The sequence below is a fragment of the Orycteropus afer genome, unplaced genomic scaffold, assembly GCF_000298275.1.
Source record: "Orycteropus afer afer isolate SDZICR_OR568_19922 unplaced genomic scaffold, OryAfe1.0 scaffold00075, whole genome shotgun sequence".
Lineage (NCBI taxonomy): Eukaryota > Metazoa > Chordata > Mammalia > Tubulidentata > Orycteropodidae > Orycteropus > Orycteropus afer.
The window spans coordinates 7,696,571-7,721,456 of record NW_006921662.1 but is presented as its reverse complement, the minus strand read 5'-3'; the positions used below and the strand labels follow the sequence as shown (position 1 = coordinate 7,721,456).

At 51.0% G+C, this 24,886-nt stretch overlaps 1 protein-coding gene across 1 annotated transcript in view; it reads left to right on the top strand.

The window, feature by feature from the left end:
* Positions 1-24,886, top strand: part of KIF21B (kinesin family member 21B) — a 53,433-nt gene that overhangs the window by 22,809 nt on the left and 5,738 nt on the right. The window contains exons 10-31 of the mRNA XM_042780976.1: positions 1,172-1,361; positions 2,983-3,046; positions 3,146-3,364; positions 3,748-3,829; positions 4,210-4,327; positions 5,180-5,371; positions 7,067-7,266; positions 12,440-12,547; positions 13,086-13,154; positions 13,677-13,909; positions 14,102-14,249; positions 14,492-14,686; positions 14,768-14,869; positions 15,899-16,064; positions 16,258-16,309; positions 16,486-16,543; positions 17,744-17,949; positions 18,028-18,102; positions 19,594-19,707; positions 21,500-21,538; positions 23,411-23,547; positions 24,447-24,627. Of these exons, the coding sequence (XP_042636910.1) occupies positions 1,172-1,361; positions 2,983-3,046; positions 3,146-3,364; positions 3,748-3,829; positions 4,210-4,327; positions 5,180-5,371; positions 7,067-7,266; positions 12,440-12,547; positions 13,086-13,154; positions 13,677-13,909; positions 14,102-14,249; positions 14,492-14,686; positions 14,768-14,869; positions 15,899-16,064; positions 16,258-16,309; positions 16,486-16,543; positions 17,744-17,949; positions 18,028-18,102; positions 19,594-19,707; positions 21,500-21,538; positions 23,411-23,547; positions 24,447-24,627 (2,948 nt within the window). The remainder of the gene's footprint in view (positions 1-1,171; positions 1,362-2,982; positions 3,047-3,145; positions 3,365-3,747; positions 3,830-4,209; positions 4,328-5,179; positions 5,372-7,066; positions 7,267-12,439; positions 12,548-13,085; positions 13,155-13,676; positions 13,910-14,101; positions 14,250-14,491; positions 14,687-14,767; positions 14,870-15,898; positions 16,065-16,257; positions 16,310-16,485; positions 16,544-17,743; positions 17,950-18,027; positions 18,103-19,593; positions 19,708-21,499; positions 21,539-23,410; positions 23,548-24,446; positions 24,628-24,886) is intronic.

Sequence of the window (24,886 nt, the reverse complement as noted above, 5' to 3'; positions counted from 1 at the left end):
TCAGGTTCACCGTTAGTTCTCCAATATGTTTCCCACCTCTTGATTACCTGCTCATCCATTTCTCACATGCCACTGAACATCACTGTGTGCCACAGTATGCTGGGCATTATTGGGGACTCACCCAGGTGAATCCAGCACAGTCTGAGCCCTCAGGGTTTTAAAACACTGCATTAGAGAAAGAAGAACAACAGGACTGTTGTTGCATAGATTCTATGCACATAATAGACACTGTGCTGGGTGTTTCCATGTCTGCCAGACATGTCTGTGCTGGAACAGATGAGATTCCTAGGCTGTGATACAGAACAGCTGGTAATGGGAGGATCACATGAGTAGTAGCCCAGTGTCATACAGAAGGCAGAGGAGCAAATTGGCTCTACTCACTCAGGTAGTCAGAAAGCCTCATGGAGGAGGAGGCCGTTTATCTGGATTTTGAAGAGTAAATGAGATATCAGCAAAAGGATGTGGGGAAGGCATTGCAGATTAAAAAGATGATATGGCCAAAGGAACAGAAGACAGGAAAGTGGGTGCTTTTGGGAAAGTGTCTAATTCATGTAACTAAGGTAGAAGTCACTGACTGGTGGCCAATGGCCTGACTCTGGCACACAATACATTTGGTTTGACTTTCATTGTTTTAAAAGAATACAAATTAGTTGCTGATATTTGAAAATCAAGGAATTGCACTGTTTTTCTTGAAAAATTAGAAGATTTAACAGCATTTGGCATTTAATTAGCCACTCTTAGACTGAGTCTGTGTTTCAGTTAGCTCCAGTTTCCATTGTTCCCTGTTGCAGTACACCTAGACTGAATCACTCATTTATGCCAACTGCTGGCCCCAGCAGGCTTTGGCCCAGGCCCTTAAGATAGTGTTTGTGTTGGGGGTTGGGCAGGGAGGAGCTGGAACTCTGAGGCAATATCTTCATATGAAGGCGAGCTGTGGAAAGGCAGGTTGAGGTAAGATTGGAGACCTCAAACGGCTGGTTACAGAATTTGGACTAGTTTATTGTCAACATAGAGCCATGTAAGGTTTTTGAGCACTGAGACGGGAGCTGTGTTTTAGGAAAACCGAGACAGGAGGAGACTGGCAGCATTGCCATCAGAGAAAGAAGCATCATCACTCCCTCTCCCTGTGGGCTTTGGCACCTGACTACTCCCTGCATGCCCCTCCTTGCAGGGCAAGCGGGTAATCGGGGAGGACGGTACTGAGGGCTACAGTGACCTGTTCCGGGAGAACGCCATGCTACAGAAGGAAAACGGAGCACTGCGGCTGCGGGTGAAGGCTATGCAGGAGGCCATCGATGCCATCAATAACCGTGTCACCCATCTCATGAGCCAGGAGGCCAACCTGCTGTTGGCTAAGGCTGGTGAGTAGGAGTGCACTAGGCTGGAGCCCTGCTCCCCATACCCACCCCAGATATTGAGCAGGCTAGGCCAGTCAGTCAATTCTGTGATCAATTCATCTGTGTATTTTTTTAAATTGAATTTTAAAACATTTTTGTTTGACTCAAGTAATATTTTTTCTTTGTTAAATGTGCAAAGGATACATCAATATATAAAGTAAAAGATAAAACTCCCTCTCACTAAACTTTCTACCGCATGCCTTCTTGACTTCTCAGGAGGAACCTCCGTGAGCAGCTTGGTACACATATCCACACTTTTCTCTGTCTTATTTCCTCCAAGTATGAATATATATTAGGAGCTCTGGTATTACAGTGCCTAAGGCATTTGACTGCTAACCAGAAGGTTGGCAGTTTAAACCCACTGGTCACTCCATAGAAGGAAGATGGGGCATTCCACTTCAGAAACCCAGTGGGGGTCATTATGAGTCAGAATCAACTCAATGGCAGTAAGTTTGGTTTTTTTGAATATATATAGAGTCCCTGAGTGGCACAGATGGTTAAGGGTGTGGCTACTAACCAAAAGGCTGGCAGCTGGAGGACACCCAGAAGCACCATGGAAGAAAAAACTGGTGACCAGACCTGCTCTAAAAGAGCACAGCTGTGAAAATCCCGTGTCGCACAGTTCTACTCTGAAACACATGGGGCTGTGATGAGTCAGAATCAACTCAAAGGCACTTAAAAAAAAAAAAAAAAAAATATAATATATATATATATATAATGTATATTCATATTTACATGTATGTATTTATTCACATGTATACATACTTATATATGTGCCTATATACATGTATATACTATTTTTTCTTTTACTGTGTATGAGATCATATGTATTCTCCTTTGACTTACCTTTTTCATGTGATCTTATACTTTAGAGGTTTTTCTATATCAAAACATATGCTGTTGTTAGGTTCCATTGAGTCAGCTCTGACTCATAGCGACCCTATGAACAACAGAACAAAACACTGCCTGGTCCTGTGCCAGCCTCACAGACCTTGCTATACCTGAGCCCATTGTTACAGCCACTGTGTCAATCCATCTTGTTGAGGGCCTTCTCCTTTTTTACTGACTCTCCACTTTACCAAGCATATAATCAAAAAAACCAAACTCACTGCCATCAAGTTGATTCTGACTCACAGCGACCCTCATTGGGTTTCCAAGGCAGTACATCTTTATGGAAGTAGATTGCCCAGTCTTCCTTCCATGGAGTGGCTGGTGGGTTTGCACTGCCAACCTTTTGATTAGCAGTCAAATGCCTTAGGCACTACACCACTTAATTCTTTTAAACAGCTGCACAGTATTCCATATGTGATAACAAATTTAAAAAACTCATGATGATGAATAATTTATTATAACTATCCTCTACTGATACACATTTAAGTTGTTTCCAATCTCTTCCTATTACCAATGGTGCTTGTATACATAGCTATGCACATAGACAAGCAAGTATTTTTTGGTATAGATTCCTTTTTGGAAAAGTCCCATGCATGCTGACCTATTGAAGGCAGAGATTCAAGACTATCTTAGAGCTGGTCTTTCTGTTATTTATCCTGTTTATGACACGCTCTTCTGGCCTTCCCCACTCTAGGTGATGGCAACGAGGCCATTGGAGCTCTGATCCAGAACTACATCCGGGAGATTGAGGAGCTAAGGTGAGTGAGTCCCAGCAGGCTTGAGTAGGCCAGGGGGCCCTTGACCAAGGCCAGGGATGATGCCAGCTCACCTGACACCCCCTTGCCTTTCCCACACAGGACGAAGCTCCTGGAGAGTGAGGCTATGAATGAGTCTCTCCGCCGCAACCTCTCCCGGGCCTCTGCTCGCAGCCCCTACTCCCTGGGCTCATCACCAGCTGCCCCAAGCTTTGGAGGCAGTCCAGCTAGCTCCATGGAGGATGCCACCGAGGTGATCCGCAAGGCCAAGCAGGACCTGGAGCGGCTAAAAAAGAAGGAGAGTAGGCAGCGGAGAAAGAGGTGAGTGAGGTACAGACCATTCATGGAAGAGCCATCCAGGAATACTGCTGCCCAACACTACCTGTGTTTGGGGAAGCCACCCTAAACACCCATACCCAAGGGCTCCACCGACTGTTGCTTGGAATTTCTCTGAGCACATTTGCTCAGCCTTTTGAGCAGAGGCAACCCAACCCTTCCTAGTGCTTTGCTTTCCCTCAAGGAGAGAAAGAATAGGGACTAAGGTGGGGGCTAGAAGAGCAGATTCCCTACAAAGCAGGAGCCTTGCCCTATCCCCATCCCCTCTGGCCAAGAATATCCCTTTTCCCATTCCTTCCACTCTCCTGCCTGCATGCTTAAGGCAGGGTTAGCCTCCTAACATTTTCTACACTTCACTCCATGGGCAGCCCAGAGAAGGACGCCTTCAAAAAGAGGGCAAAACTCCAACAGGAAAACAGCGAGGAGACCGACGAGAATGAGGCTGAGGAGGTGAGGGGGCAGCCCCACCTGCTCCACACCACATACTCACCCTAAGTCCCTGCTGGGGTTGAGGGCCCATCAATTTACTTGTGCTGAGTCGGGGAGGGAGTTCAGTTCTATGTCCACTTGAGCCTTGAGCTTTCTGATAACTCTTACTAGTTGCCACGTGATCCAGTTCCTCAGTTCCACTTCATCGCAAATGAAGGCAGCTGGAGGAGTGTTCCTTTTCCAGAAGGGAGGGTGGGTGGAGAGGCTGTACCTGCTCCCTTCCTTCTCTACCTCCTTACACACCTGAGGCATTGTGTCCAGACACACCTCTGCTTCTGGGCTGTGGCCAGCCAGTGTGAGGAGGGGCCGCCAGCCCATCTATAACAGTACTTGGTGCCCAGGAGGAGGAAGAGCGGGACGAAAGTGGCTGTGAGGAGGAGGAAGGGCGTGAGGACGAAGATGAGGACTCGGGCAGCGAGGAGAGCCTGGTGGACTCAGACTCGGACCCCGAAGAGAAGGGTGTGTGGAGCTGGGACTGGGGGCTGAGGGGAGGCAGGACACCAGGCAGGCAGGGCTCGGGGTGGGGCTGCCAGGCAGCACTGGACCCAGAGTAAGTTCTCAGGCCAGGGCCAACTGGCTGGTTGAAAGGCCTGAGCCCAGTGTTGAGCCTGGGGCCAGATCCTGTGGGTGAGGTCAAGTCCTGGTTGAGTTCTCACACATTGTGGTCATTCAGGGCCTAGAACTCCCAGACATGGCACCAATAATAATAACAAAAACAACCACATGAATAATAATGGCGGCAAGTACTTACTTAGCGCTCACTATAATAAGCCAGGTACCATGCTGAACTTAACCCTTTATGTGGATTGCTTTCAGTTCCACACCCCATGCAGTGGTATTATGAGCTTTCCCCTTGAAAGAACAAGCTTAGAGAAGTTTAGTAACTTTATCTAATTTGTTAGATGCAGAGCTGGGGTGTATGTCTAGGTCTGGCCAGTGCTGAACAGCTGCCCCTTCAGCTCTGCCTGCTGCCATCTGTGGCCCATAGCCTATCAGGGCTCCTGGTCCTCTCACTCTCCCCCACCCACACTGGGCCTCATGTCATCTATGACAGGTGAACATTTGTCTCTGGGGCACGATGGGATGCCTAGACCCTCAACCAGCCTCGGGACCCAGTCTGGCATCTCTGGGCTGCTCACTGCATGTGCAGCACTCTACCCACTGTGGGATTCATCATCTCACCCAGACCTGGTTTCTAATTGGTCTTGGCTGACCAAGGAAGACCCTCAGCCCCCTTGGACTGGTGAATCATTTCCCACCTCACACATTGGTCCCCAGCACTGGGCTGAGCCTGTCTCTGCCCCCTTGCAGAGGTGAACTTCCAAGCAGACCTGGCCGACCTGACATGTGAGATCGAGATCAAGCAGAAGCTGATCGACGAGCTAGAGAACAGCCAGCGCAGGCTGCAGACCCTCAAGCACCAGTACGAGGAGAAGCTGATCCTGCTGCAGAACAAGATCCGGGACACGCAGCTGGAGCGGGACCGTGTGCTGCAGAACCTCAGTGAGGCCACCCTGCCTGCCCTGCCCTGCCTGGCCCCCGAGCCCCCACCCCAGCCCCATCAGAAGCACCACCCAGTAGTTGGCATCTTTGGGATTTACCTGCTCTTCTGAGCAAGGGACTTCTTGTGTTTAACCCTAGTTTGCATGCTGCATTTTAAACTCATATTTTTTTATACTATGATCTTACATGTTAGATTTTGATACACTTAGGATGTGAACCTGACACCCCTTGGCCTCTCTTCCATTCTATTCCTTGGATGTTTTCCTTAGAATCTGTTTACAAACCTGCTTCTCATGTCCTGTCTTCCCTACCCTGCTCTTCAGCTCATTCATTTGATCATTTATTTATTTATTCTTACTTTCAACAACATTTATTGAATATGTCTTAAAGACCAGACATTACTCTGTGTGCTAGGGATATTGAAGTGAACAAAATCCCTGTCCCCATGGAGTTTGCATTCTATTAGGAAGAGACAGACAAAGAAAATAAATAACCAGAATATATAACATGTCAGATGGTGATAAATATTATGGAAGAGAAGACAGTGGGGGGAGGGTTGGAGTTTTTTAAAGAATGGTCAGGGCAGGCTTTACTGAGAAGGTGTCATTTGAGCAAAGACTGGAAGGAGATGAGATAGTGCTAGAGCAGAACATGCAAGGTGAAGAGCTTCCCAAGAAAGGGAATGGAAGGTGCCAAGACCCTGAGGTGGGAGTGTGTCCAGCATGTTGGAGGAATGATAAAGGGGCCACAAGGGCTGGGCACAGTATGAGTGCCATCAGTTAGTGAAGGTGGGGACAGTAGCAAGAGATGTGGTCAGAGAGGAAATGTGGGACCAGATCACTGGTCATTGTAAGGACATTGCTTTATTCTCTGAGGGAGATGGGAAGGAGTGGAGTTATGTGGGAGGAACATGATCTGAATTTTAAAACCATTTTAAAAGGATCCCTTTGGCTGCTGTGTGGGAACAAAAGCAAAGGCTGGAGACCAGTTAGGAAGCTGCTCTAAAGATTCCAGGGAGAGAGTGCTTGGACAGGAGGGGGTAGGAAGTGGTCAGTTTCTGAATATATGCTGGATAGAGTCAAAGGCTTTGTTGATTGGTTGGATGAAGGATGTGAGGGAGAGGGAAGCCATGAATGTCTCCAAGGCTCAAGCTTCCATAAAGATGGTGATGACATTGACTGAGATGGGGAGACTGCAGAGAGTAAGAGGTGGAGATGGGGAGTTTGGTTTTATTGTTGTTAAGTTTGAGATTCAAGTGGTAGACATTCAAGGGGAAATGCCTGGTAGGCAATTCAGGGGAGAGGTGCCAAGTAGAGAATGAACTCATTCCTTCTGCCCTGGCCCACATTACTGTCTAACTCTTCCCTTTCCTGTGGTCCCCAGCTGACGATAGGACACTGACTCCTGGGTTAGAATTGAACCACTATGAGTGGCCTACAGGATCCTCATGGCAGCTGGTGACTAGGGACTTTAAGATCCCAAGTCCAACAGAATGTTGCATCAGGAAAAAGCCTTGGGGATCATCTAGGCTGACCCTCTTGCTGTTTAAATGAAGAAACTGAAACTCAGAGAAGGATGTGACTTGCCCAAGGTCATGCAGTGAGACTAGATCTCAGGTCCCCCTACTCCCAGCTGAGTCTAGGCTGGTGGGAAGGCTTGGGGCATAGCATAGACAGTCCCTCTTGCTGCCCTCAGGCACGATGGAGTGCTACACAGAGGAGAAGGCCAACAAGATCAAGGCAGATTATGAGAAGAGGCTGCGGGAGATGAACCGGGACCTGCAGAAGCTGCAGGCTGCGCAGAAGGAGCATGCGCGGCTGCTCAAGAATCAATCACGCTACGAGAGGGAGCTGAAGAAGCTGCAAGCTGAAGTGGCTGAGATGAAGAAGGCTAAGGTAGGGTCCTTGGAGGTGAGGGGTGGTGGTTCATGATGACCGTGGTATGTCTTGCTAGAATCCACTTAGCTTGTTAAAAATGATCAGGGCTGCCAAGTGTCTTGCAGAATGTCCTCTTAGCCAGGTGCCTTGTTCAGGGTGAAGCAACCTTCCTCCAGTATATGAGCCAGTGTGTAGAATGGTGGAGTGCCTAAGGGGGCATGGGCCAGGCAGCTGAGGACTATGGGGACCCTACTCAACACTGCCCCCTGTGGTGGGAGAATAGTTGCCTTTAGTCTGCAGCTTTGCCTGTTGGCTGCTGTCAAGACAGCCCCAGTTCTCACATACACACACACACACACGCGCACACACACTCACCACCATCGAGTTGATTCAGACTCATAGCAACCGCCTTGGGGTTTCTGAGGTGGTAAATCTTTATGGAAGTAGATTGCCCAGTCTTCCTTCTGCAGAGTGGCTGGTGAGTTTGAACCACCAACCATCTGGTTAGCAGTCAAATGCCTTAGGTGCTGCACCACCAGAGCCCCTTCAATTCACCAAAGATATATAGAAATAATTAGTCCAAGGGACTAGTGGATCATGCAAACTTCAGCCTATATGATCATGAGACCAGAAGAACTAGATGGTGCCTGGCTACCACTGTCAACCACTCAGAAAGGGATCAGAGCAGAAGATCCTGGATGGAGTGGGAGAACAATGTGGAACAAAACTCAAAATCATAACAAAGACTAGATTTACTGGTCTGATAGAGCCTGGTGAAACCTCCGAGATTATGGCCTCCGGTTACCCTTCAGGCCTGGAATTGAGCTCACTTCCATGGCTTCCAGCCAAACAATAGACAAGCATATAGGGTGAACATTCACATTAGGTAGATACACTCCTTAGAACGATCAATCATGGGAGAATAGAAGAGCAGTATTTGCACAGGGAGATAGCTCAGGGGGCAGGAGTGCACAGGATAGGAGGGCACAGGAAAGAGGTAACTACAGGAAGTAGGAAGAGAGCTGTTACATTGTGGGGATTGCAGTCAATGTTATGAAACAAAATGTGTATGAACTTATGAACTGCTGTACGGAAAATGAATTTGCTCTGTAGACTTTCACCCCAATCACAATAAAAATTAAAAAAAAAAAAAAAAAAAGCTTCAACTCAAGACTCCCCCATGCACAATGGTACCATTGTGATCCACAAAGTTTTAATTGGCTGACTTTCAGGAGTAGATTACCAGGTTTTTCTTCCTAGTCTTTTTTGGTCTGGAAGCTCCACTGAAACCTGTTCAGCATCACAGCTACACACAACACACTAATCTCTGCTGACAGACGGTGCATTGGTTAGAAATCAAACCTGAATCTCCCTCATGGAAGGCTAGAATTTTCCCACTGAGTCACCACTGTTCCTCTAGCTTTGCCTATAATAATAATAATAATTGCCATTGTTTGAACTGTAACTAGGCTTTAAACTAAAAAAAAAAAAAAAACCCACTGCCCTTGAGTCATTTCTGGCTCATAGCAGCACTACAGGACAGAGTAGAACTGCCCCATAGGGTTTCCAAAGCTGTAAATCTTTACAGAAGCAGACTTCCATGTCTTTCTCCCATGGACCAATTGGTAGGTTCAAACCACTGACTTTTCAATTAGTAGCTAAGTGCTTTAACCACTGTGTCACTAGGGCTCCTTTAGCTTTAGGCTAGTCTAAATGCATGTATGCATTACAAACATGATCACATTGAATCTTATGTTCTCTTAAGGATTATCTGTATTTTATGCATGAGAATATGAAGCTCAGGGATGTTCATTCTAGTTACCAAATGAACTCAGCTCTTTGTCTCCCAAGTCCCTGTGTTCTATGTGGCACAGTGCTTCCCTTTTCTACTTTGCCTTCAATCAGATTATTGTATTCTCTGGGACCCGGAGTCTTGGACGTATTATAGTTCCTGTCTAGGATTCTGCAGGTTCACTCTCCCTTCATGTCCTCCCTGCCCTCCTGGGCTTCCTGCTCCTGCATTCCTACCCTGACCCTCAGGCCCTTGTGATTGCGATAGCCCTGTGCCAGACTGGACCCCCTAACACAGCCCAGCACTGGTAGCAGCTCAGCAAGCTGTGATGGGCTGGCCTTGGAAATAGGAACACCTGAAAGGGAGCTACCCAGTGCTTAAGGCTGCAGGGACAGTGGCATGGATTCTGGGAGCTATCAGTAATGGTGTCACCAGCACTGACTTGGGAGTGCAAACAAAAGAGGTGATGCAATGATGGCCAACACAGATTCTGAGAGGAGGTGGAAGCTCAGCTATCATTTAGGCCCAGCTGCCTCACCTAGGGAGGCTTTGCCCCAAGCCTAGTCCTGGCCTGCAGGACTGGGGATTCTCTCAACCTAATGAGGAGGCATGCTCAGATTGGCTTGGCCTGAGTTCCCATCTTCTCCTTCCACTTCAGTGCCTCCACCCATGGGGTATTGATTCAAAGGGATGCCAAGACAAAAGTTGAATGGACTTGAAACTCTAGTACCCAGAGCTCACCAGGAGCCCCAGGTGCCCCCTGGTGGTATAGAAGGAAAGGACCAGTGGGCCTTCATTCTCTGCCCTGGGCCCAGCAGCTCACCCATCTGTAGGCCTGTAGGCTCTGCAGCTGCTCTTGGTGCAGTTCTGGGTAATGTTGGCTGTACCCACACTCTTTCTCCACTGAGGTCTCCTGGAAGATGCCTCTGTATCTTCTGTCTTCATCTCACATGACTCCGAAGCCTGGAATAATTATATAAAATGCCAGGATCCATGTGCGGACCTCTGCTTCAACTTTGGAATTGCATAGGGCTCTTCCACCAGGAGCCCAGTTCTGCCCCAGTGACTGTACACTTGTGACCATAGGGCTAGAGGTTGACAAGAATAGCCCTGGGCCATCCCAGAGGGTACAGCAGCGAGGATTCCACCCAGGTGCTATGAGCCCAGTGCCTGTGAGTCCTCCCACCACTGTTCAGCTAGAGGGCCCCAGCAACTCACAGGATTGGGGGCCACTGCCTTCAGAGCTGCAGAACAATGCTGATCTCATGTATTCTGGCTCATTTCAGCACTGCCATGTGCCTGGAATGCGCTCACCCATCTTGAGACCATCACCTCTGTAATAAGTTCCATGGAGCTCAACCTTACATCAGGATTCTTGGAGCTCAGCCCCCACGGAGCTCATCTACACAGAGCTCAGCGCCCACAGACATTGGTCCCCTTGGGGCTCAGCCAGCACATGCAAAGTGGGGCAGACAGGCTTTAGATCAGGAAAACATAGTTCCTCATTGGGAAGCCTCAGACCCCTAAACATAGAAGGTACCTGGCATCTTGGCTTTACAGACACCTCATGATGTCCAAGGGCTTTCAAGTCCACTTTTATCCAAGGCTCTGACTTAAGGCTTCTCAGTCACTGTCCTTTGAGGAACACTTGTTCTAGACCCCAAAGGCCCAGCAGTGTACCCTCCTTTTCTCTCTAGATTTACTCCAACAGAGCCTGCCCTCTGAAGGAGAAGCCCACCTTGCCAACCACCAGCCCCTTAGGTCCTGCCTCCCTCCTTCCCATGCCATTGCCTTTCCTGACTGTCCCTTAGAATCATCCCATGTAACTCTCAGGACTCTGCCGCTTAGAGGCCATCTGCAACCCTGGGCACCTCACACTCCTATGCTTTGGGCACCAGGAATGGGGTGGAGGGGCAGAGCCACCCTCCTGAAGGCAGCAGTCTCATCACATCGGGCCATCTGCCCACGCTCATGGTGACCTCTGAGGACTCTGGGGTCCCAGGCTCTCTCTCTGCTTGATTTCCTGCTTTGCTCTGAACTGCCCTGGTGTCATCCCTTGCTTGGTTACTTGCTTGCTAGGTGCCGTCAAGTTGTCTCTGCCTCAGTGACCCTATGTACAGTGGAACAAAACACTGCCCGGTTCTGTGCCAACCTCACAATACCTACTATATTCGAGCCCATCACTGCAGCCACCATGTCAATCCATCTTGTTGAGGGCCTTCCCTTTTTTTGTTGACCCTCCACTTTAGCAAGCATGACATCCTTCTCAAGAGAATGGTCCCTTCTGACAACATGACTAAAGTAGGTGAGATGAAGTCTGGCCATCTCGCTTCCAAGGAGCATTCCAGCTGCACTTCTTCCAGGACAGATTTGTTAGTTCTTTTAGCAGTCCACGGTACTTTTGGAATTCTTTGCCAACACGGTACCAAAAGTCCATGGTACTTTTGGAATTCTTGGAGCTCAACTCAAAAGCATTAACTCTTCTTTGGTCTTCCTTAGTCATTGTCCAGCTCTCATATGCATATGAGGCAATTGAAAATGCCATGGCTTGGATCAGGGGCATCTTAGTCTTCAAGGAGACATCTTTGCTCTTCAGCACTTGAAAGAGGTCTTTTGCAACAGATTTGCCCAATGCAATACATCTTTTGATGTCTTGACTGCTGCTTACATTGGCGTTGATTGTAGAACCAAGCAATATGAAGTCTTTGACAACTTTGACAATTTCAGTCTTTTCTCCATTTATCGTGATACTGCTGGGGCTGTGGAAAGAGCTAGATTTGGGGGGCAGATTCTAACTTAAGCTCAGATTCTAACCATCCAGTGCTATTTTGTAACTGTGAGTAGATAAGCCAGTTTCTCTGGAGCTTATTTCCTTGTTTATAAAATGAGAATGATAATGCCTGTCTCACACGATTGCACAAGGACAGTACCTGGCTCATTGTATGTTCTCAGTAAATGGTGGTGGCTTTTATTCTTGCCACTGTGACCCTGGCTCTGGATTTGGCGCTGCCCTTCATCTTAACCCTGTACACAGCTCAGGCTGTCAGTGGGAGAGATCAGCTCAATCCAGTTGGGATTACCTGCTTCCAGGATCCCTGACTGGTGTTAGAAAGGGCAGACCCAAGATAGGGGCTGTGACATTGGGAGCAGTGGGGAGCAGGGTTGGGCCTTGCAGAGTGGGTTCACTTGCCTGGCTGTGCAGCTGGTAGACCAGGTAGTGGGGCAGCTTTAATTTCTGTGGAGGATAAGGGATAGACCCCTGACTTCAGTCTCACAAATCCCGAGTCAGTGCTGCCTGGCAGGCTCCCACTCCTGCCCAACACCCTCAGAGCCAGCCACTCTCTCAAGGTTGTAGTTACCCACTGCTTAGCCATGTCTCACCACCCTCTGCCCTCCCAGGTGGCCCTGATGAAGCAGATGCGTGAGGAGCAGCAGCGGCGGCGGCTGGTGGAGACCAAGAGGAACAGGGAGATCGCTCAGCTCAAGAAGGAGCAGCGGCGTCAGGAGGTGAGGGCAGCCTTGAAGGATCTCAGAAGCCCTCAGCACCTCCCCCCTCCCCACCAATAAGCCTGTTGCCCCTCCTGGCCAGACAGGCCTCTATCCCATTTTCCTAGGTGGTAGTGGTCCTGCTGGACACAGCACATCAGAGAAGGGCAGGGCCACTGTTGGCGTGGCCCCCACATTGCTCCGAGGAAGAGCTCAGGCCCCAGAGATGGGGAGAAGCTTGCTCAAGGCCATCAGCAAGGCAGAGCCAGAAATGTGCAGCTTTAGGCCCCAAGGAAAGCCCCATAGGGCTGCCCCTCTAGTCTAGGATCCCTCTCTCATGGGTGGTAAATGGAGGCTGAGGGATTGCTTGCAGAAGAAGGCACCTGCTGTTGACCTTTCAGAGGGGAGCCAAATCCTGGATCTCACTTTATCAGTGAGTTTTGGGTGCTTGAGAATCACTCCGTTTGCACTAAAAGAGCTGACCAGATCTCCTTTCCAACAAGCAGAAAGGGCTTGGGCACCTGAGCATAGACCCCCACCCCTCTTCTCTCACCAACAGTTTCAGATCCGGGCGCTGGAGTCCCAGAAGCGACAACAGGAAATAGTCCTGAGGAGGAAGACCCAAGAGGTGAGCTCATGGTGGTGGGCTGGATGCATTGCAGGCAACCCTGCTGCACTCACATTGCACAACCCCCCCACTCCCAGGCCATGTCTCCAACTTCCAGTCAGGGGGAAAAGGAAGCACTTCTCAGTCTGTCAGAGCCAGGAAGGGCAGGGGGACAATTCTGCAAGCTCTCCCTGTGGCCCTGGATTCCTCTTCTTTCACTCAGCAAACACCATCAGCGTCTACTTTATGTCAGGCCTTGTCAGATGGACCTTTCTCAATCAAGGGAGCTGAGGCCAGAGGGTAGGCTACAGGTTCCTTTCCCAAATGGCCTGAGCTGTTAATGAGAAAAAACAAAAAAGTGGAAGTCTCTTTCATGTTCCTTTCACATCAAACAGGCCTCCTTGTCCCCTTTGCAGCCCAAGCCCAGGCCAAGACAGAGTACCTCTGTATTCAACACCCCTTGCCTGGCACCTCCCAGCCTGGACCTTTCTTTGGAGTTTCAGGGTACTGTCCTCACCTGGTCCCTCTTTTCTTGTCCTGCAGGTTTCTGCCCTGAGGCGCCTGGCCAAGCCCATGTCTGAGCGGGTGGCAGGGCGTGTAGCACTGAAGCCACCCATGCTGGACTCGGGGGCAGAGGTGTCAGCCAGTACTACCTCGTCAGAGGCCGAGTCGGGGGCCCGCTCTGTCTCTAGCATCGTGCGCCAGTGGAACCGCAAGATCAACCACTTCTTGGGGGACCACCCCACACCCACTGTAAATGGCACTCGTCCTGCCAGGTGAGGGGGACTAGAGGGTACTCTGGCTTGTGTGGGGTAGGTAGAGGTGGTAGAAATATGTGGGCAGGGCAGGTGAGGAAGAAGGAAGCTCTGTGAGGGTCCCCATGATTGTTAGTGCTGAGTAGAGAGCACCTACTCAGTAGGGAGCTGCAGAATGGTCCCACCTAACCCCCTGTGCCTCTGTCTCCTCAGAAAGAAGTTCCAGAAGAAGGGGGCCAGCCAGAGCTTCAGTAAGGCTGCACGGCTCAAGTGGCAGTCCTTGGAGCGGAGGATCATTGACATCGTCATGCAAAGGATGACCATTGTCAACCTCGAAGCTGACATGGAAAGGCTCATCAAGGTGGGCCCCGCCTTCCTCCTCTCCCTTCCCCACCAGCCTCTATCCTGTCAGCTCCAACTTCCTGGCTCCTCAGACCTCTCCCTACCCCCCTGCTGTCTGTGCCCTGCTCTGGAATCCAGGAGTTCTGGGAGCTCTCACGGCTGGCCTGTGTCATGACCCACCTGGGAGCTGTGGTCAGGGTGTATGGGTGTGCTCTTTGGGCCGGGCAGCACCCTGAGGCCTCTCCTCCATCTGCTACCCAGAAAAGGGAGGAGCTGTTCCTCCTGCAGGAGGCATTGCGGAGGAAGCGAGAGCGGCTGCAGGCTGAGAGCCCAGAGGAGGAGAAGGGACTGCAGGAGCTGGCCGAGGAGATCGAGGTGCTGGCAGCCAACATTGACTACATCAACGACAGCATCACTGACTGCCAGGCCACCATTGTACAGCTGGAGGAGACCAAGGTGCCCACAGGGGAGGCCTGGCCAGGGTGGATTGTGGAGAGAGGTGGGTGGGTAACAGGGGTTTGTGCCTGCTTGTCTTAGGAGGAGCTGGACTCGACAGACACGTCCGTGGTCATCAGCTCCTGCTCCCTGGCAGAAGCCCGCCTCCTGCTGGACAACTTCCTCAAGGCATCCATTGACAAGGTGAGACTGCTGCAAGCTCCTGTGTAGGGGGCCTGTGGATGCAGGTGCTCTCATCCTCACAGCTTCTCTGGGGAGAGCCCAGCTACACTAGTGGTGATACTCTCAGAGCTGGCTCATCTTGGCCTGCAACACTTACAGGCCAGGGCAAGTTGCTTCACCACCCAACCTCTGATTCCATGCCTGTAAAGCTGGGATGATGATTCACCTAGCTGGTAGTGTGTTATGTAGCTTTAATGAGATGGTGTATGTGAAAGGTATGGCATGGAGCCTGGCACACAGCAGGCACCACATGGAGATGATCCTTTGTCTGTGTTCCAGGGCGTCCTCACAGGACTGGGCTTGAGTCTGTTGGAGGTGGAAGGTTTATGCTACAGCAGTCAGGTGGCCCTGGCATTCTTGTGTCTTTCCCTTCCCCCTGACAGAGAACTTTCCAGAAAATGTGCTCTTCCCTCCTGGGCCTGTGTCTCTTGGAGCAGACACTACACAGTACACATACAGGATAATTATGGAAAGAGGGTGGGGAGACTGCTCTCTGTGACTCCCTTGTCCTATCCCCAGGGAGCTCTAGGCTGAGCTTTGCTGTGTCTTAGGAGAGTGTATCCTCAGATAACCTCTGTTAACATATGTGTGTGTGTGTGTGTGTGTGTGTTTAGGGGGCTCTCTGGTGGCGTAGTGCCTAAGGCATTTGACTGCTAACCAGAAGGCTAGCAGTTCAAACCCACCAGTCACTCTTCGGAAGGAAGGTTGGCAATCTACTTCCATAGTGATACCGCCTTAGAAACCCAAGGAGGGGTCACAGTGAGTCAGATCCAACTCGACAGCAGCGTGTGCGTTTTTAACTTGCGGATGGAAAGAGCTAAAGGGGCTGGGGATGTGTCTTGGGTCAGTGACAGGTACAAGGACTGGTACATGGAAGCTACAAGGGAGCCCCCCAAGTGTCTTGCGGGGGCAGGTGTGTGAGGGCAGTGACAAGACACTCATAGCCCCAAGCCGGGAAGTGTAAGCCCAGGCCTTGCTCCTTGCCCTCAGGGGTTGCAAGTGGCACAGAAGGAGGCCCAGATCCGGCTGCTGGAAGGACGGCTGAGGCAGACAGACATGACGGGTTCTTCCCAGAACCACCTGCTCCTGGATGCCCTGCGTGAGAAAGCTGAGGCACACCCAGAACTGCAGGCCCTCATCTACAACGTGCAGCAGGGTATGAGGGTATGAGGGTATGGGCACCATCCTTATAGGCCCTAGTGCTCTCAAGCTTCCCAGGCTCAGACCCCGGGGGTCCTCACTTCCCAGAACCCCCCTGTCTGGTCCCATTGGGTGAGGTCAGGGGGGAGGCCGTCTACCTCTCCCCACCCTCTCCCTCTTGGATCTTTCACCGTCTTTCCCTCCCGCAGAGAATGGGTACGCCAGCACAGATGAAGAGATCTCAGAATTCTCTGAGGGGAGGTGAGTTTCCAGTTTGGGGATAAGAGGTTGGCTTACAGTATGTACCTGGGGCTGGGGTGAGGGATCGCATGAGGTCCTAGGGCTGAGCCTGGATTTTGGGGCTCTTTGGGACCCACAAGTCAAAGTCCCAGAGCACAGAATATCAGGATTCTGAACTTTCACTGCTTCTTCCTTAGCTTCTCCCAGTCATTCACCATGAAAGGTTCCACCAGCCATGACGATTTCAAGTTCAAGGTGAGCTATCAGCCCCACCAGAACATGGGTGGTAAGGTGGGGCAGAGCCAGCTTCTCCGAGTCTGGTCCCCAGCTCTCTGTGGCTCTGCCCCTACCCCTGGTCCTCACCCAATATTGCCCCCAGCTGAAATAGTGGAGAATAAGGGTCTAGCCTGGAATTGAGGAATGCTCAATTGTATAACCTGTTACAGCCCATTCTGTTTGAGGCTGGTGGAATGTGAGAAAAGAGGGTGGCAAGAAACTGCTGGCCTGTTTCTACTCTCCCTGGTGGCATCACCATAGCCAGAGGCCCTGCTTTCAAAACTTTCATCCAAAACTGCCTCATGCCCTGCATTACAGACTCACTCTAGATAGCTGGTTAGCCATGAGTCAGCAGTAAGGGAGGTTACTAACAGTGAGAGACTGGTTAGTAGACTGAACAAGAAACAAGATTTATTAAAGAGAAAGGGGGAAAGTCAGTATAGACTGGGAATATGGACTGTGCATAGTTGTTGGATAAAATAATGAGTTGGTGACAAGTAGAGAAATCATCCTGGGCACTCTTTGTATGCATGGGCTGACTAAGGGAGTGAAACAATTTTATTTTTTCTTTTTTAAAAATTTGATTGTGATTTGGGTGAAAGTTTACAGAGCAAATTCATTTTCCATACTGCAGTTCATACTCATTTTTCAGCACATTGACTACAATCCCCACAGTGTAACAGCTCTCTTCCCACTTCCTGTAGTTACCTTTTCCCTGTGTCCTTCTTTCCTGTGCATTCCTGCCCCCTGAGCTATCTCCCTGTGCAAATACTGCCCTTCTGTTCTCCCATGATTGATCATTCTAAAGAGTGTACCTACCTGATGTAAATGTTCACCCTATATGTCTATCTGTTGTTTGGCTGGAAGCCACGGGAGTGAGTTCAGTTCCAGACCTGAAGGGCCACCAGGGGCCATAGTCTTGGGGGTCTCACCAGGCCCTATCAGACCAGTAGACCAGGTAGTGAAACAATTTTAATGGCTCTGGATTCTTCCAGAAAGCCTTGAGGTTTTCGCTGTAGAGCACAGGAGACCATCTCTGTGTGGTGTCTGCCATGTCCTTCCACCAGCTCCTCTGCTTTTGGAGACATTCTCTCATCAGACTTTCTCCCCTGGCTCCCCCTGTATGTTCCACCCACCCATTTTGGCAAAATTGGTCCATCCCAGCCTTTCCTTTCCCAGGGGGAACCCAAGCTGTCTGCCCAAATGAAGGCTGTTTCAGCCGAGTGTCTGGGGCCCCCCCTGGACATCTCCACCAAGAACATCACCAAGTCTCTGGCCTCCCTTGTCGAGATCAAAGAGGACGCAGTGGGCTTCTCCATCCGAGACCCCTATTACCGGGACAGGGTCTCCCGCACCATCAGCCTGCCCACCAGAGGCAGCACCTTGTAAGGAGCAGGAGCCGGGTTAGGGATCTGGGTGGGTGGGGAGTTGGGTCTGGGTCTCACTGGACCTTTCTCTTCCAGCCCCCGGCAGTCTCGTGGCATGGAGACATCCCCTCTGACTCGCAGGAAGTCCTATGACAGAGGACAGCCCATTAGGTAAGAGAATATTCTTGAACCAGCACCAGGGTCTCTGCTAGTCTAGTTCTTGGGTAGATCAACTGCTGGAATGTCTCACTCTGTCAATCATTATGTTTACTTTCTAGCCTGGGCCAGTTTGCCCAAGTCATTTGACTTCTCCCCCTGCGATCTCTTCCCCTCCCTATCAGAAGTGGGCTTTGGAAGTAATCTCCATAAGGAACCTTCGACTGAGTGGCCCAGCCAGTTGCTAAACACTGTTTGCTCATGTGTGCTCAGTGCAGGTGGCTTTGTAGTGACTTGGACTGGACACTGTATTGATGGGCTTCAATCCCTTCTCATGGTCATTAGGAGGCTCTGGCTCTTTTTAAGCCCTTGTCATGTGAAACGAGTATAGACATTCAAAGAAAAAAACAGAGATCAATGCAGAATGGCAGGGAAGTTTCCACCTGCTCAGTCAGCATGAGACTAGTCCTCACTGAGCTTCTGCACATCATGGAATGTCTCTTAGGATCATCTTGTTCATGAACTTAATTTTCAAAGCACTTTGGTAGCCTTTCCCCCAAGTCACACAATAAATAGTGGGAAAGAAGGGGCTCAAGATGATCTCTTGTTACCTGCCTCAGTGGAAGGTAGGAAGAAGGCTTGCTCAAGCTCCCCACCTGCCTCCTCAACATAACATGGTAGATGCCCTTGGCAGAGGTGGCTTTTTGTTGGGAGGTGTTGCAGGGATATCTCTGCACTTGGGGTCTTATAGACCATCTCACTTTACTCATGAACTGAGAGAACATACTTAAGTTGTAGTCTGAGGGATTTGGACCAAACTGATCCATCTATCAGTTTATCCTCCTGTGATGGCTTGCATGTTGCTATGATGCTGGAAGCTATGCCACTGGTATATCAAATACTAGCAGGGTCACCCATGGTGGACAGGTTTCAGTGGTGCAACCAGACTAAGACAGACTAGGAAGAAAGGCCTGGCAATCTACTTCAGAAAAGTAGCCAATGAAATCACAACAGATTATTGTCTAATTTAGTGATAGAGGATGAGGTCCCTTGGTTGGAAGGCACTTAAAATACACAATGGCCGCAACAATGGACTTCAGCATACCAGTGATCATGAAGATGGTGCGGGACCGGGCAGTGTTTCACTCTGTTATACATCAGATTGGCATCAGTGTGTGCTACCTTGATGGCAACGAACAACATGATCACTTCCCAAAAGGAAGGAGGATTTAGGCTGAACCTAATGATGACTTTGCAAAGAAAGGGACCTTGGGAAATTGGAAGAGGAGTGGTACATCGAGGTCTTAGACTCTCCCCTGGAGAGATTAAGAACAGCGTCTATGAGGTCAAGTGGGGCTTGGGTTGCAGAACTGTTGCACAGCAGGCCCTGCTCTGGGGGTCTCACAACAAAGACAAAAGATGGTGTTAGAAGCACAGCCCCGGTGTGGGCCTGTGGGCAGGGAGATGTGGTCACTAACAGATGCTGCCCTCTGTCCCAATTCCCAGGTCCACGGATGTGGGATTTACACCCCCCTCGTCCCCTCCCACTCGTCCCCGCAACGACCGAAATGTCTTCTCTCGTCTCACCAGTAATCAGAGCCAGGGGTCAGCGCTCGACAAGTAAGAGACAGGGCCAAGGGAGAGTCGGGGAGGGCTAAAGAGGGCAAAGAGCCTGTGGTCTGGTCCTTGTCGGAGGCAGGGCTGGGGCAAGCAGGCAGACACCAGCCATGCTGTTCAGGCCCCTCTGAACAGGGAGGCCCAATGCCCCTCTCCTGGCGCCTCTGCCCCTTCTGGCTGGCTGTGGACTCTTTCCTTCCCCCGAGCATGCTGGGAACTCAGGAGAGGGCAAGAAGGGAGTCACAGGGTTTAGAAACAAGGCAGCCCTGTGTTGATTGATGTGCAGGTCAGGCATAGAAGGACCTCCCCAAGGACTGCCCCTTTAATCCCCCTCTGCTTATTCATTGGGGTCTCTGAAGCCCCTTCCTTCAGCTCATCTGCTCCTTGTCCCCACTGCAAATACTTCAAACAAGACCTTGTTGGCCCTTGTGAACTGTGTCAGCAGGGAGAGACTCACCTTTCACCTGGCAGGAACAGCTCAGCCTATATCTGCAGCTCATGTTGTGAAACTACAATTGCACATGGTATAATTTATGTTGACAGCAATCCCTCCATTTAACCATGGATTATAAATCAGCCACAAGAAAGCCATTATCTTCCCTATTTTACATATGAGGAAATGAGGCTCACAGTGGGGCTGTGTGTTGCCCAAAGACATTCACCTAGAAAGTGACGGAGCTAAGACCAGAGCCGGGGCTTCTGACTTTCACCTGCATTATTTCCCTACAGTAAGAAAGTGGGGGCACCCCACCCTCTGTGCTTTTCTCTTTTGTGTTTCCCCAAATGGCTGGCTGCCCCCTGGCCTCTCAGGACTCTCTGCACTAAATGATGCATCTGTCTGACTGGAAGGGCCCAAGATGGCTCCCTAAAAACCTCTCTATCCTAGGGTAATGCTGCTATGTCCTTTAGGGGAACCCCAGGCTGGAAATTGCTTTTCCTTGTCTATACCTGGTGCTTGACATCAGCCCCTCCTAACTCCTCACAGAAATGCCCCTTTCTGGATTGAAATAATGCTCAATGAATGTTGAGCTTGGGAGTCAGAGCTCAGCAGACCAGGTACACCAGATACCATCCTTCCCCAAGCCTACTTCAGCTCAGGATCCCATGGTGGGAGTGGACCAAACCTGGCCCCCTCCTGCCCAGGGTGCTCTGCCTTTCCAATCAAGAGGTCCCTTTGTGGAAGGATTTGGGTAGGACTCTGCATACCCCAGCCTGGTGGTCTTGCAAGCAGGGCCTTAGTCCTGTCCGGTGGGTCAGGTCTTGGAGCACGTGCATGGTGCCCAGCCAACTTCTTTCTAAACACAGTCCCAGGGCTCGTTGGGGACAGTGAGCTTGGGAAATAAGTACACTAACTGGACAAAGCCAACTCCCAGGGAGGGGCAGGATCAGGCATGGCTTCATTTGGCCTTGGGCAGGAACGAGCCTGCAGGGTTGAGGCAGGGGCCCCAGCTTTTGGGATGGGGCAGCCAGAGAGCTTAGAATCAGCAAATGACTAAGAACCATCTCCCCAGAGTGTGGGGCTGGAGTGCCATGTCTCCCCACTCCCCCCTCCTTACTCCCACCCTGTTAGCTGAGGGACCCCCTGGTGGCCCACTCTGGGGGGAGTCTCCCAGCTCCCAGACCAGCCTGCCCCCACTTCCTTCCTGTCTCCCTAGCGCCCTGTTCCTCCGCCTCACTCCGCTCCCCTTGAAGAGAATAACCTGTCCTCTGACCTTCGATGCTGCTACTGCCTCTGCCGTCCCTGTGTGTGTTTTCCTCTCTCCCCCTAATCCAGCTAATTTTCTGCCCTTCCCAGGTCTGATGACAGCGACTCCTCTTTGTCGGAGGTCCTGAGGTACACACAGAATGTCTCTCATGTTTGGTCTCCCAGCTCTCACTCTCTGTATCACTCTGGGCCTCTCGCTGCACCCCCACCCCTTGCCTGCACACCGTGTCCTCAGCATGCTGCCTCCGTTCCTCCTCCCCCTTCTCCGCTTGGCTGTCCTAAGACCTGTTCCTGCCCCATGGTTCCTCTTCTCAGGGTTGCAGCATGGCCTCTCACCACCAGGCCTGGCTGGAGCTGGGGGCTTGGGGAAGGGTGGGAAGTTGCTTGTCACAGGCCCTGTTCTCTTCTCCCTCATCACCTGGGTTGGGAGGGGTACAGCATGGGAAGCAGGGGTGGGCTGAGCTGAGCCCTGCTGAGGGACAAGAGAGCTGGAGAAAGGCCTGGGGGCTGTGAGGACTGGCTAAGCTGCTTCTCCTTTGAGGGGCTTTGATGACTCTGCTTAGGATTCTTGTGTAATGCTCAAGTCTTACCACCAGGGGGAGCTCTTCAGACTCTGGTTCTGTGACGGGCACCTGGGAGGACGTGCCCTCTGCCCGCATCTCTTGGCACACAGATGTGCGTGCACCACCCCCACTTCTACACCCAGCTTATGGGATGATCAGACCCGAGGCCTCCCTAGCCAACTCAGTACCATCCCACAACAGGGAGCAAGTCTCAGGACACGGTAGTTCTAACCCCTGACATACAAAAGGCCACGCTCAGGCTGAGAACTGTCTCCACCTCACCCAGCATGCTCTCTGCCCTCCTCACCCCTGGCCCTGGTGTTGAGGTTTCTGATCCCCTCCTGTGGGTAGCAAGGCTCTGCCCCTATGGGTCGATAGCCGGCCTACCCTCCTCTCGTCAGAGGGAGAATTAGCCTTTTCACACACTTTCCACAGCAGTCTTGGGCTTCTGCCCAACCACACAGCTGGACTCGAACAAGTGTTAGAAATGGGGAGCAGGGGTGATTTGGGGAGCCATTCAAAGCCACAAGAGCAGAGGCTCTTCACGTGTGATGTGTCTGACTGCCGTCCTCGCGGGGGCCTGTCTGAACCCTGGGGGTCGTGCTAGAGCACAGTGGACTGCACACTGGTTGTTCCACACACCCTCAGCCACAGAGTCACTGTCAGGGGCAGCATTCTCTTTGGATAATAACTAGAACATATCTTTAGTCCTGCTTGTAACCTAGTGAGGGCCTCATCCCAAAAGGCCCTACTAAGAAACAAACCTATATCCCAGACCCTCCAGCAAGCTCATGGATCTACAAAGGGACCCCAAACATCCTTCATCCAAAGCTGTTCTGGGGTCCCTAAAACGATTTTCCCCTTTGTAAAATAGTTACAGGTCTGCTGATCCACAGGGGGCCTGTAACAGGTAGGGATGTGTGTGTGTGGGGGGGAGGGTGAGTCCCCAGAAGCAGCCACTGGCAGATGAGTGTTCTGGCATGGGGCACTCAGAGCTGACAGTCTGAGCCTCCTTTCCTCTCTGTTTAACTGAAGCAGCATGGAGGAGCCAGCTGGATGGGAGCTGCAGGGGCCAATTCCAGCACATAGACCTCTGACCCTGCCCAGCAGGGTCCTAGGGACCTTTCTGTCTCAAGATCTGGGTCAGGCAGGTCTCAGATGGGAACTCCTCATAGGCAGGGCCATATGGTGCCTAGCACAGGGCTTGGTGCCCCAGAAGCATTCACATGGCCATCAGCAGGTTGCTGTACAAGGAAGGCCCTTCCACCCTGTGCAGTCTGTTCTAGGCTCTCAGTCCTTGGTGGAATTTGGCTGGAGTCTCTTTCATTATTCCCCAGTCCCTACTCTTTCCTGTCCCCCTCACCCATGTGCTTCACTCAGCCTGGTGTTGTGGTCTTCCTGGCTGATGGGCACACCCTCTCTCCTCTCTCCCGGGAAGGGGCATCATCACCCCTGTTGGAGGAGCCAAGGGTGCACGGACGGCCCCACTGCAGTGCGTCTCCGTGGCTGAGGGCCACACCAAGCCCATCCTCTGCCTGGATGCCACGGATGAGCTGCTTTTCACAGGCTCCAAAGGTGGGTGGAACCCAGACTGGGAGGGTTAGGGGCTCCCACACAGTGTCTTTTCCCAAATGAACTATGAAGAAGATGAGAACAGAGCCCTAGAAGTTGAAGATGTGGGAGTCTGCTTACTCTCTGCCCTGTGTCTCTTGCCTCTTGACTGAGCCTTCTCTCGTAACTGACCCTGGTGGCTCCATCCAGCACCTCCTTCCAAACTATCTCAGCCGCTCCAGGAAGCTTCTCAGATCCCCCACCTGAGTTTGGTCCACTACACCACTACCATGCCCACAACACCACTACATCCCCTGACATGCACCCTAGCATGTCTAAGTAATTCCTATGTATCTAAGTAATTCCTATGACCTTGGCAGCAGGACTCCACAATGTCTTGATTTACTTAGTCACAATAACAAAGTCAGCATGCCCTCCCACCCTTTCTGCAGCAAGAAAAATTCTATAGCTAGCATGTAAATAGAATCGGGAGCATCTGTATCCGTGGGCGGCAAGGGCATAGTTGTCAATCTAGGTGTGATTGATTGATTTTAAGTGTTTCCTATAAGATTTGCTTGCTACTTGGTCATTCATCTTATCGGCAATGAGCGTTTACAGAAATAGGCACCAAAGGCTTGGGGATTTTATTGTAGCACAAGACACCTTGGTGCTCACAGAATGTTGGTACTTACGGAAAATTTGCTGGAAAAACCTGGTCTAAAGTTCTGACCAGCTCCTCTCCTAGGTTTTGCATGTGTACATGCACATGTGTGAGCATGCATGGTCACACTCTTTCTCAGACCAGGAGCTCCTTCCTCAGTATTCCCTCAACCGCCTTCCCTAACCTTGACAATCCCTGATACCTAGCCTGCTGCTAGCTGATATCACTCCCCTCCTGGTGACTCCCTCCCTGTGTTTTGCAGACCGCAGCTGTAAGATGTGGAACTTGGTGACAGGGCAGGAGATCGTGGCTCTAAAGGGCCACCCCAATAATGTGGTTTCCATCAAGTACTGCAGCCACTCGGGGCTCGTGTTCTCTGTGTCCACCTCGTACATCAAGGTGTGGGACATCCGGGACTCGGCCAAGTGCATCCGTACCCTCACGTAAGTACTCTACCTGTCTGGCACACAGGGGTGGTCAGAGTAGGCTGGTTGCATACAAGTGCTTCCCTAAAGCCCTGGTGACCCACTAAGCACAGTTCAGCCCCATGGACACAAAGGCCCTCACAGGCCCCAGAATTTGGCCTTGTGAGAGACCAGGTTAGATCCCCTGGGCTGGGGACAGTGTCTGGGGCAGCAGTTTGGATGAGGCTTTGTGGTGTTCCATTGGCCTGCCTATTTACATGCTTCCTATAGAATTATT